Here is a 12,272-nt window from a genome sequence, read left to right as displayed (position 1 = left end):
GTAATAGACACCCACGACAGTATCACCCATGCCAGCCTGTCCCTTAATTCTCACCCACAAACTCTCAACTGGCTTGTCACCCACCCCTGGACAGAACTCAATACATTGTAGTTGCTCTCTCACGTGAAGAGCAACTCCCCCACCTCGCCTTGCTGGCCTGTCTTTCCTGAGAAGGGTATAGCCACCCATGACTACATTCCAAATCATTCCAAAATGGTATCTGTCCTGTTGGGGAAAGTGTCATCTCGCTTTGAAGCTGTTGCTTTCTGAAAATAACAGCAAATCCATGTTATGCATCCACATAGAAAACTCCTGAGTTGTTCCTAGAAAAGCTATGAGTAATTAAAATTCTTGATGACTGTGTTAAAATATTTTTTTCCAGGCTTTCTTTGGTTTTCCTGCTGACAGCTGAAGTTGCATTGATTACAGGATGTATTTTTTTATAAAGATACTAGTACACATTTATTATCAGTAAAACCTCCTATCTAGACTGCCCTGTTTAGGCCATGTCTAAATTGCTGCCACTATTGTTGTTAGTGGGGTCTTATGCGTATCTAAATATGTGATTTGGGCACTATGTTACGTACATGGTAGATAGTGGTTTGGTACAGTGATAAAGCTCTGCAGTCAGTCCTTACTTTCATCTTCACTGTGAAAACAAACTGGTTTATTAAAATTTGGTAAGAAAAAAAGATTTTGGATTTGGTTTCCCTGCGCTGGTGCCTCTTTGGTAGACTGTGCTTGTCCTAAAGGTCTCATAAGTTCTCCGATCTGATACATCTGATAAATACAATGACTGTATTTATCAGTAACTAGTCATGAGTTTCTAAAGACAAGTAATCTTGAGGCAAGGGAAACCATGAAAAAAATTATTCTACTTACACATGAAGTGCTTATTCTTTAAACTCCATCAAGAAATGAATTTAACTGTCATGTAGGAAACTATTTTCCATTTAAAGATAGTAATTTTCTCATCCTATCTGTGAATGCTAAGTAGAACAGATTTTTTTTAATGTGCATTGTTTTTCATCTTTGCTAATGTTAAATCAATTTCTAAACATCAATAGTGGAAGAAATAAGCTGCTTATCCCCCTACACAATCCATGCAGGAAAGTAATTTTCAAAATATCTTGAAGGACTATAGTGACAAAATACTTGTCATCTCACTCTGTTGCAACCTTGCAGGGAAGCCAAACGTGATGAGTTGTATGAGTGAAGTTTTACAACCGTGAATGATTAACTGGTGATGTGCATAAGAGCACTTGGCAAACGCATCATTCTGAGACAGACAAGAGATATAGGAAAATAGGAATATACACTTCAAAAAACCAAGAAGACAAAAACTGTAGCTTCTGCATATCAGTTATGCTGTATTTGCCCTTTAATCTCCATGATGAAATAAAAAATCCTGCCATGTATCTCTTAAGCTTAGTACCAATTAATCAGTTTTTACACATTAGGAGATTAACTGCAGTTGGCTGTTAACCAAGGAATTGGGCATACCCTGATGGCTATGATAAAGTAAGCGGATGTTTCTGCTTTCTAGCTCTCTTTGCATTTTATTAAGGTATATGCCAGATTGAGAGCCCATTTTTATTTGCAGTCTGTCCCAGTACCCTTAATTCTTTTTGTTGGGAAGTCATAGTGGCAAATGCTAAGACTTTACCAATACACTGTTTTGAAGAAAGAATTGTTTAAGATTAAATCAGTAATGGAGATGTTTTCTCTCCGTAATCAGGGCTTTATCAAATCATTAGTGAAAGTTCAGGTAAGTGCAAGAGCAGCTAAAGCATTTCAAAGAAAGTATGTAATCAGACACAAAGATTGAATTCAGAAAACTGAACCTAGATGACATTCAATGAGGCTCACCTGAAAAGAGACAAGGAACCCAACCTGGAACTTCACTTTGGGGAGGAGGAGGGTTGGAGACCTGATGAAGACCCGATACGTGGGTCAATTAGATACATAAAGGGTCTCAGAAGAAGCCACCTTCACTAGTGTTCACAGTGAAAATGATTCCTTTTTTTCTTTTTCTTCATGCTAAGCTGCCTGAAGATTTATTTTCCAATGGTCTTAAAATTTGGTTTCTGCAACAGTTTTTGTTTCCATGATGTTAGTGTCTGTTGAAGAGCTACTGCCAACCTTTGTGAGTAAAGGGGCAAAGAAACCATAAAGACAGGCATTCATAAAATACATACTCAGTTCTATTTAAAATCCTTCTTCCTTGTTTTGTTCACTTAGAGTTTTCACCACAGTTCTCCTACTTCTGAGTGAACCCTAATAGCCATTTCCAATAAGGTGATGCTGGGAAGCACATGTTTTAGAAATACCAATATGCGCTGTCAGGTGTCGTGCTGCAGCTCTGATACCTGCTGCCTTACCTTGTGCAGCCCTTCTGGTTTGGGAAGAAGTGGTCAAAGATGGAGCAAAGTCAGAAAGTGAGCTATTCCCCTCCCCAGCCACCTTCAGAAGACTGTTCAGGGTAAGGCTGGCTTTGTGAAGACCTTCAGGGAGACTGTGGTTGGGCTGAGATCTGAGCAAGGAAGAGATTATTTTCCAACCTTGTAAGGGTTGTCCCTATGCTTAGTGACATCTGATCCACTTTGGACATTCATCTGCATTTACCTTTGTGTTTCAAAGTTCTTTGTCTATGTTAATGTGTGTTCCTCCAGGGATAGTGTGGTTTAGGTGTGCTCTCCTGGTGTGCCACCAAGGGCCTTTTGAAGCTACTACAGCTATTATTTTATGCATCTACTAGGGTAAATCACAATCGCAGGAACTGCTGTGGAAATAAGTTCTGGTTTTAATGATTAAATCTATTTTTTTTTTAAAATTACAGCTGAAAGCTTCCTGCGCAGCATGCATGCAGTGACATAAAATTCTTTAAAATAAATGCTGGGCTGTTTCAGACTCAAACTGGCTTAGGGTGTCTGGGAAGTTGATGCTGAAACGGGATATTAATAAGTCCCTGAGACTGTAGCATGTCTTGGAACACACCCGCTTTTGCTTAAAATCCAAAAGTCAAATGAAATAAAGGTGACTTCAGAGCTGCTGAATCAGAGGTGTTTTTTCCCACCTAAAAAGGAAGGATATCTCTAAATGTATCTCTGTAATATGTCAGTTTATGAGGCTGGTAACAAGTCACAGAAAAACTGAGATAGGGCTGCCCACAGAACTCTCAAAACAGTTCATTGCTGTGTCTGCAGGTGCCCAGTTTTGCTCTGTACCTATGTGTATGCCCAAGTGTGTACCACAATCTTTTACCGTAGTAGCACAGCAATGCAAGAATTGTGAATGCAAATTCTTCTCAATAGCCCTCTTAATATTCATTTTGCTCAGCCATATTTACTAGTATTGCAGCTTGCTTTCCTCATTCAAGCATGAAGCACTGGCTGACAGCGGGGCTTTTTTTTGGAATAGGAAACATATACTGAAAACATCATCTGTGATGTGAAATTGCATTGGCTTTTGGAGTTGTATGACAGTACTGTCCTGCAGTTAAAAGAAACTTCTGTGTTCTTATGGAAATTGCAATACCTTGTGCAAAGGTTAAGAATAAATACTGGTGCCATTTTGCTATTAGTTGCTCGCTAGTCACAGGAAGCGTTGGAGGAGACCCGTGTTTTCTGATTCAGTGCTGTTTTGAGGTTTGGTCACATTTATCTCACAATATAATAGAGGATTTCAGAAGCAACCTTGTGGTCACAGGCAGCCCATCGGGCATTGTTATGGAATGTTACTTCAGTTGCAGTATTTCAAGACATTTCAACGCACTTTATTGTCCCATTTTGTTAGGCGCACTGTAAACTAAAAAGCAAGAGAACCTCCTTCCCCACCAAGTTTTTAATCTGAACTGACACAGAGAGAGAGGAGAAAGGCCGGCAGTGGCGTGGCTGACGGCCAGAGGCTGTGCAGCTGATTAGCAGCTGTGCGTGTAGGCCTGAGAGAAGGCTAGCCTGCTCCTTTGGCTTTTTTTTTTTTTTCCTCCCAGTGTAGCTTCAATAGAGCTAAAAGGTAAACATCCCTATTCTTTTTCTTTTACTGAGTTTAAATTTCAGATCCACCTTTGCCTGCATGGCCCTTTCCCTTCCATTTATCATCCGTGCTTGCTTTTCATTTGAGCAGTCTCCTTTTTCCTCTTCCTGTGCTGGGATAATAAATCACGCTGAGTTGTTATAAAGAGGGAGGAAATCATCTGTGCAGGAACAAAACTGGGAAGGAGGCAATCAAAAGGGCAAAACATGGTGTGTCACCTGGTCGGTCAGCGCCAGGCGTACCGGTCTCCCAGCATTCAGCTTTTTGCAGCACGTGAGCGGGAGGCCAGTGCTGCAGCGCCTGGGCATGGGGAGAAGTTGAGTTCGTTCTTTCCTGGGTGTGTGCTGAAAGTGCATTTGAGCATAATGCTGAATCGATGAGACATGGCGAAAGCTCGTGCCCCGGGCTGGGATTAGGCTGGCCTTGCACAGCTGGCTGGGTAATTGAGCAGGTGTATTATCTCCTCCATGGAGGTGCCTTTTCAAAAGTGATAAAATATTCAGAGGGTGATCTGCTCAGCAGCTGACAACACTTATGGCAAGCTCCATTTACTGACGTGTGAGCACGTAGCCATCCTGGCTGACACCCTCTGCAAGCTGGCTTGCCAAATTATTTTTGTTGATCGTAGTGGACAGCACTGCAAAAGCTGCTAACAGCAACCTGGTGGGGTCTTGATGAACGGGATCCTGCAAAACCATGCTGCAAATCATTGCATCGGGTGAGAGTAACCCTCCCAGGGCGGATCTCAGTGGGAAAACCTCTGTGTCATTATCTCTATGAAATACTAAAATCAGTTCAGTGGAATCAGATCACATGGTTGGTTTGAGATTTTAATTTTTCTGTTTTCTGAAACCACATCTGTAGTTGCAGAAAGCTAGGAACAAAACCTGCAAGTGTTTTCAGTAGCAGAGCATGGGGCTTGTGAGTATTGTCCCTGATTACATGAAGCCTGAATGGTAGGGACTGTCTCCTCAAAACTTGTGGAGTTCTGTACCTTAGGGTAACTGTTTGTGTGCAGATCCTCTGTCTCTGGGTTCATTTTGTTCCCTGCTTTACTTACATTTGGGCCTTGGATAGCTCTAGAAGATAGACAATTTTATCTTTGCAGTCTTGCAGAAGTTAATGATTTTATCATGTTTCCTCTCATTAATCCCTCTCTTCTGTTCCATAGGTACCAACCACCCTTTTCTCACAATTAGCCTGACTGGGTAGTAAAATCTGTGTAACTAAGAGCTTGCTCTTCTTCTCTGTCTCTAATTAGCCTGAAGTATACTGTTTCCATTTTATAAATGAAGAAATCTCTTTCCTGATATTTCCAGAAATGTCAGTTAGCTTTATTAACAAACCAGCAAAACTCCCTGTATGTTTTGTGGAAAACAGAATAAAGTACTGACTTTCAGTACAAATGCTCAGAGACACATTGGATCCAACATTTCAAACAGTATCTCTGTTTCAGCTGCCTTTTTTTCTCAGGGAAAGGTGAGGTCCTACTGCAGAGGTTTTGGGATCCTTTCCCTGCACCGCTGGGCTGGCAGGGCAGCAGCACGGGCAGGCTGGGTGCCGTGAGGCTGGTGGGAAGCCTGCCATCCCCAGCCTTCTCCCTGATCCCCTGTCTTGTGATTGCAGTCACAAGGCTAACTCTCTGCAGCTGGCCGTTCAGACTAACTTAATTTCCAGACAAATAATTAGTGAACAACTGCTCATTTATTAGAGACTGGTGGGGTTTTTGTGTTTTCTTGTGTTCTTGATATCAACAGGTTTAGGTAGTTTGCTTTTATTTTACTTCTGAAATAGGTGCAAAGCTGCCCTGAAATTGTAAACAAGTATTAGGTTTGCAACAAGTTAGAAACCAGTGCTTTAAGAACAGTCATGTTTGTTATATACCTGGTACAATACAACTAGTATACTTTCATTTCCACATCCTCCTCCAAAATAGGAAATCAAGCTGGTGTTGGTTTATATATAATTTTATGTCAAGAAACCATTAAATACTGACACAAAGGCGCACATGAACTAATATTTAAACTCATGTCTATACCTTCATGTACTTGATGTTTCCATGTATTTTCAATTTTATATCATCCTGATGAGTATCTGAGGAATAATATTAGGCATCACCTTCTTATGTAAGTGGAGGCAGAGTCAGAGCATCTTTGTCATGAGCACTGGTCCACGCCAGCTTCCCTGCTACTCCCAGAGGCATTGATGGCAGCTCATATTGCGTCCCCTTTCTCACCGCTCCAACCACTAAATATGGCCTCTGGATTCATTAAAAAAAAAAAGAAAAAAAAAAAAAGAACTACATCTTGCATTCTCAGCTGTCTGAATGTCCTCAGACAGCCTGGCAGCTGACCATGAAGGGAAATTGTGGCCCTGTATCGCAAGGGATTTGTAGGTCGTGATCCCCCACCACAGACACCTTGTGGTTTGTGTCAGAGAGCTCTCAGGAAATGGACTGAACTGGTATCGCACTGGGAAGGGAGATTTTAAACTCCTTCCTGAGGGTTTAAGAAGGGCTCTGTAGAGCAGTCCAGTTGCAGGGTTGTGCTAGATGTCGCAGAGAACATAAAAGTGCTTAGGAAAACAGGGTAGGTGCGCTAGGTCGAAGTGGGACTCTGGTGAAGAAAATCCACAATTCACACCGAAGAAAATAGCTGCTTTCTTAATCTGCATTTGTGGTTTGCATGGCTTGTTTATATAGGGAAAATACTGATCTCTTTGTAGATACCATCCACCCAGCAGCCCACAAACTGTGACCATTATCACCGAAGCATCAACAGCCGCCCAGACTTCAGTTGTTTGTCGGATCAGTGACCCAGTGCTAGCTTCTCCACCAACAGGTGCTTCTGGTGCAAACTCAGGGAAAAAAAATGGTGGGAAGGCTAGCAGCTGGGATTATATGCAGGCTTTGCTATGAAATCATACTTAAATTAAGGCAACTCAGGTGCTGTTCTGCTCGCACTAGGGCACTGAGTGACTGACGTGTTGCAGTATGCAGATACATAGTTTAACTGCCAGCACAGGAGCACAGATCTTAGTCACTAGGAGTGTGTATGCCCACCACACTGCAAACTTTCTTTCAACGTTTCCCTAAAAAGTTGTTTTTAGAGGCCTTGTGGTTACACTGGGGAGTACCCAGTCCCTGTTCTTGCTCTGTCCTTAATCATCTCTCTTGGCCCCTGGGAAGCAGGACCAGGTTACAAGTGATCTTTCTTCTGATGCCCTACTGGTATTGTTAGCTTGCTAGACTACCCTCAAATTATGCTTGGTGTTAGGTTTCCAATTTTTAAAATGCAATAGAGTTTATCAATAAATTTGTGACATCAACTATTTGAGTTCTTATATGGAGACTGTGGGGGAGAGAGACAGTGACTATGAATGTATAAAATATATGTATAAACGTGTATATATATATATATATGCACACATACACCATGTGCGTATTTGCAGGAAAACTGATTTACTAGCTTGCACAGTTGGAGTGCACCATTGCATTCTCCAGTATGAAGCTGGCTATTATGTAAACCCTTGTAGCTTTTTTTGCTTCCTCTTCATTCTTCAGGATTTAAGTGTTGCTTGTGCTTTGCTGTTGATAGCAGAGATTCAGGAAGCACATGACAGGGAATAGAATAAACAAGTACACACTGTACTTGCTGATCCTGGGAAGTTGTCACTGTTACAGCTTTAAGGAGTGCCAGATAAAGACCTGCAGAAAGAGTGCTTTGATACCTGAAGCAGTACTGAAATAAAATCCTTACCCCTGGGATAACCATACCTAAGGATAAATACCTGTCCTGTATAATTTTCTCTCTGCCTTTATTCAACCTGCCTCTTTATTAATAATAGAACATAGCTGTAAGTTTAAAAATAACCATTGAACTTTTAACTCCTATCTATGTCCTAATGTTATACAGAGAGTGTTCTTAAGGAATTCTTGTACCAGCACAGCTGGGGGCATGGAGCAGCGGTGAAAATGAGCAGATAGGGCAGGAGTTGCTTACAGCAAGATGATCACCAAAAGAAATGTCCATATGAGACAGGAGGATTATAAAGGTATCAGGATGTCTAATACTTAAAGTGACCTAAAGCCCAGCTTTCATATCCTTATCACTTAACATAATAACACATTTCTTTTCATTAATATATTTTGCTCTCATTGGTCAATGAGTGCCTGCTAGTTTCAGAGCCGATTCCTGATCTTCTTAGGTGGTGGAAAGTCTGAGATGTCACCCTAGGGTGCTGACAGGATGGGTATGCTGGAGGGGACTAGGAACAGCAGTATAAGGTCTCTAAAAGGGCAAGTTCCAATCTGAAATGAGAACCTTTCAAAGTAAAAGGAAATTGAGGTGTAACAGTGGCTTTGTGGCAATAGCTCATCTTCTGTTGCAGAGGACAAACAGGGAATAGGCATGATTTGAGTGTCACAACTGTAGCAATGGTTTATTGTAATTTGTGCCGTTGAAGATTACCTCTCTGTGGATAACACAAGGCATTTTCCTGTTCTTATGAGAACTGAAATACCCTGGCAACATTGCAGCCTTTTCATCTTTATTAATTACCCAAGACATACATAATTTGCAGCTTAGAAACACTGTTTTAGACAGCATGAGACTTTTGGTCTTCTCAGGGCTGTCAAGATAAAAAGCACCTGCAACAAAACCTCTGACAGAGAATCCAGATAATGGCATTGTGAATGTTGATGTGAAAATTCTGTTTCAGACAATGCCAGGTAGGTAAGGTCAGACATAGAGCTTAAGATCAAATGGGGGTACTGACACAATCCAGTTCTGTTTTTTAGTATTATGTAAAGTAAGTCGCTTCTGTTTAATAATCCGGCCTCTGTCTCTACATTTGCACTATATAAATCAGAGTTAAAGGATTTTTGCATTTGTCTGCAAGGAGAAATTAATTTTTTTGTTTTCCCATCAGCAATTCTCACTATTTTTCTTGTTCTCATAAAGCGGGATTTTCACTTCCAGATGGGTGCTAATTGACAGAATCCACCATCTGGAAAGGTACAGCTTTTCCTGTAAACTGAAGACATATGAGCAAGATCTGATGTGGAAAAGCCCTTAGCTGCTCTTCCGGTGTTTCTGTACACAAGCTAGGTATTCTTGCACATCGTCTGGAGAACCAAGGATAAGAGGGACTCTCTGGTGAATACTCTCAGGTTTCACGTCCAGCACTGCCTCGTTCCCTGTAGTCGCCATCCCACCTGCCTGCTCAATGATGAAAGCCATAGGGTTGCACTCATAGAGAAGTCGAAGCTAGAAAGAAAGATGGAACATGTGATTGCCCTTGGGGGAAATTACACCAAAGGACTTAACAGAACCTAACCTTCCTTTTGTAATTTTGGTAAATTTTGTGCGAAACATCAATTGGTCTAAGTAGCAATGTCTCACAATCAGCCCCTCCTTCTTCCCTCTCCTCCTCTCACCTCCCTGACATGTTCTGTTTCAAGGAAGAGTGTACTGATCCTGCATCCAAACTTCACTACCATAGTTTCCAAGCTGACACACTGATGTGCAACACCAGTGAAGCTGTATTTTGTCAAAACTGTCAAAAGTAGCCTTTGGGCCTACAGACATCAGCAAAACAGTTAAGCCAGCTAAGTTAACAGTACCAGGAAATAAAAGCCAAAAATCTCTTCTCATGTCCAGGCTTTATGTGTTACTTCAAAGCTTGGGGTAATCGCGTTGTGTTTGATCAGGATATTTCAGAGCTTGAAACTTGATGCTCCCAGTTTCAAATTTCAGGATTTGATTGCCATTCTTCAGAAATGTGAATAGATAGTAGAGGCCTGAACTCATCCAGATAGTGACTCTGTTTTCAGAAGTAATTGCAGTAATTATTGAAAGCAAAATTTCCCTTTTGGTATGGAGGCATTTTTGTTTTGGACCCTGATATCTGTTCACATATTTAAAAATGTTACCTCTGGGGTGCTTGTGTTCCAGTGGAATGCAGACTTATTTGGGACATATGCCAAAAGTTTCTGTGTTTAAAAGGACATAGATGATAGCTGGTGATTTTTTTAAGAGACACTATTCCTGTAGGTTTAGTTGAATCTTTGAGTATCTATGAAGTGCTCATGTACAACAATGCTAGTATGCTTAAAGGGATTTTCATACGTGCAAAGGAGAGAGTGTTTTCTGGGGGAAAGGAAGTGTGACAGAATGCAACTGTATATAGAGACAAAGAAATGTGTCAGACACAGGACTTTACTACTCATCATTCCTTTATCACGCTGTTTGTAATAAAACCATGATATATTAAAAACTTAAATAGAGAATATTACCTTCATTCTTATCTTTAGAGCCCACTCAAGTGCTACTTCTGCTACAAGGACTTCATCTGATAGGCAACATAGGAGCAATAACCTTTGTTGTTCTCCTTAGTGCATGGCCAACTTTTGGAAGATCATGAGCCAGAAAACAGCAGTGGTACCACTGTAGAACCACATGTTGAGTTTCTTGTTGCTTAACTATGACTATGTGGCTTAGGGAAGGCAGTTTTCCTTCGGGTAGTAGTGCAATTGCACTTAGGGGTCTTCAGATGGGCTCTGTCTTCAGACAAGTTTAACATTTTTCACCTAATAAAGAACTATAAGCCTTAAGTTAATAAAAATATTATGTAACATATCTGTTTTGAAAAGAGGACCTGTTTGTTGGCCTGTTCTGCACTATTGAGCATTTCGTTCTCACTGTAACTTAAACAAGGAGCTGTATATGCTAGGGCCTGCATGCATGTAATTTACATTTACTCTAAAGCCTTTGTATCAATGCCAGTGACTTTTGGTTCCTTCCAGCTCTCTATCCAATGCCTAGACTGTCTTTCAGGGGAATGATGATCAGGGCATCTGCCACAAAGGCCTTTTATTTGTAATGATAGTACAGTTTTGCTTCTTTCATTACTCTTTCTACTTTGGCAGTGCAAGCCAGATCAATCCAGTAGTCAATGCAGGCTAACTTGTGTGGAAGTCTTGATTTCTATAAAATGATATAAGTACTTTGTATGTTTCTTCCTTTGTCCTGTTTCTCATCTTTTCTCTTCAACAATGGTTTAACATAGATTTCAAAACAAAAAGTTTGAAGAGGCCAGTCAGCAAACACACTTCTCTCACACACAGCAAATTCCTTTTTTTGTCTCTTGCTCTGCTAAGCAAACAGATCCACACTGTTTAATGGAGGTTTTTTGGGGATTGTGGTGGGTTTTTTTGTTGTTGTTGTTTTTGGTTTTGTTTTTGTTTTTGGTTTTTTTTCTGGGATGCATATCAAATATTTAAGTCAAATTTGCCTGGACAAACATGCAGACTTTTTTGTTGTGTATTCTGAAGAGGGTTCTTTTGCTGTTCTCCTTATTTCGCAGACCATTTGGATCTGCTATTATTATGATAAATACATGCTCACCAGAGTGGAATCCATAGTCCTCTGTCCCTAAAGAACTGTAGACATCAGGATGTTCTGACACCAGTTTGGGAGATGGGCAAGTAGTTTTATGAGGGCAGATTCCTGTGTGTACCAGCCAAAGATACAAAAACATTTGAATAGAAGTTTTTAAGTATGGTATTGACCAGGAAAGAAGAAAATCTGGGAGCCAGAACACCATGATCTATCTATTATGCATTGAGCCAATCATTTCCGAAGGATGACCTGCAGGTTACTGGTGACCCACAGATCAGCCGTATGACCAGATCTCTTTTAAAACGTACTTGTTTAGAAGTTTGATAATATGGGTGTCTGATGCTGCAGGAAAAAAGTTGAGGTTTGGCCCAAGGATGGCCCAGCAGATTCAGGGAGTCACTGCATTGCACTGCACTGCTTTAAGTCACAGTGTGTTTTGTACAGGTGTCCAAATGGGAAATAATCTTTTTCCCAGAATACTGATCACAGCATGCATGAAGCTCACCTTCCACTGACAGAGATTTTCCAAATCAGTTAGTAGAAGCTTGTGGTTGCAGGACTGGTGATAGTAAGCTCAGTATCCTCTGGAAACATCAGGTAGGCAAACTCAGTTGTCTAGCATTGGACAAAACCTTGTCTGAAGTTCAGTGTATCCCACCTGGACTCTAGTTGCTGGTATAAAGTGCAGAGGTCTAATTCCTTAGGCCCATCTTGTATCTACTAGCTGTGCATAGGTATCTCGGCGGGTTTCTATGGCACTGAAATATTTCTCTTTAGAAAAATGAATAAAGCCCCTGTCTGCAGTGAAAAGCATTTGAGTAGTTTGTAATATAAAAG

The 12,272-nt window shown here is 40.9% G+C and overlaps 1 protein-coding gene across 1 annotated transcript in view; it reads right to left on the bottom strand.

The window, feature by feature from the left end:
• Window positions 1–9,107: 9,107 nt before the first annotated feature.
• LOC104462079 (fructose-1,6-bisphosphatase isozyme 2) overlaps window positions 9,108–12,272 on the bottom strand; it is a 20,645-nt gene continuing 17,480 nt past the window's right edge. The window contains exon 8 of the mRNA XM_010073878.1: window positions 9,108–9,302. Coding sequence (XP_010072180.1) covers window positions 9,108–9,302 — 195 coding nt within the window. The remainder of the gene's footprint in view (window positions 9,303–12,272) is intronic.

This window comes from Pterocles gutturalis, unplaced genomic scaffold (genome assembly GCF_000699245.1).
Source record: "Pterocles gutturalis isolate BGI_N339 unplaced genomic scaffold, ASM69924v1 scaffold47587, whole genome shotgun sequence".
Classification (NCBI taxonomy): domain Eukaryota; kingdom Metazoa; phylum Chordata; class Aves; order Pterocliformes; family Pteroclidae; genus Pterocles; species Pterocles gutturalis.
This window is presented reverse-complemented; position numbering and strand designations above follow the sequence as displayed.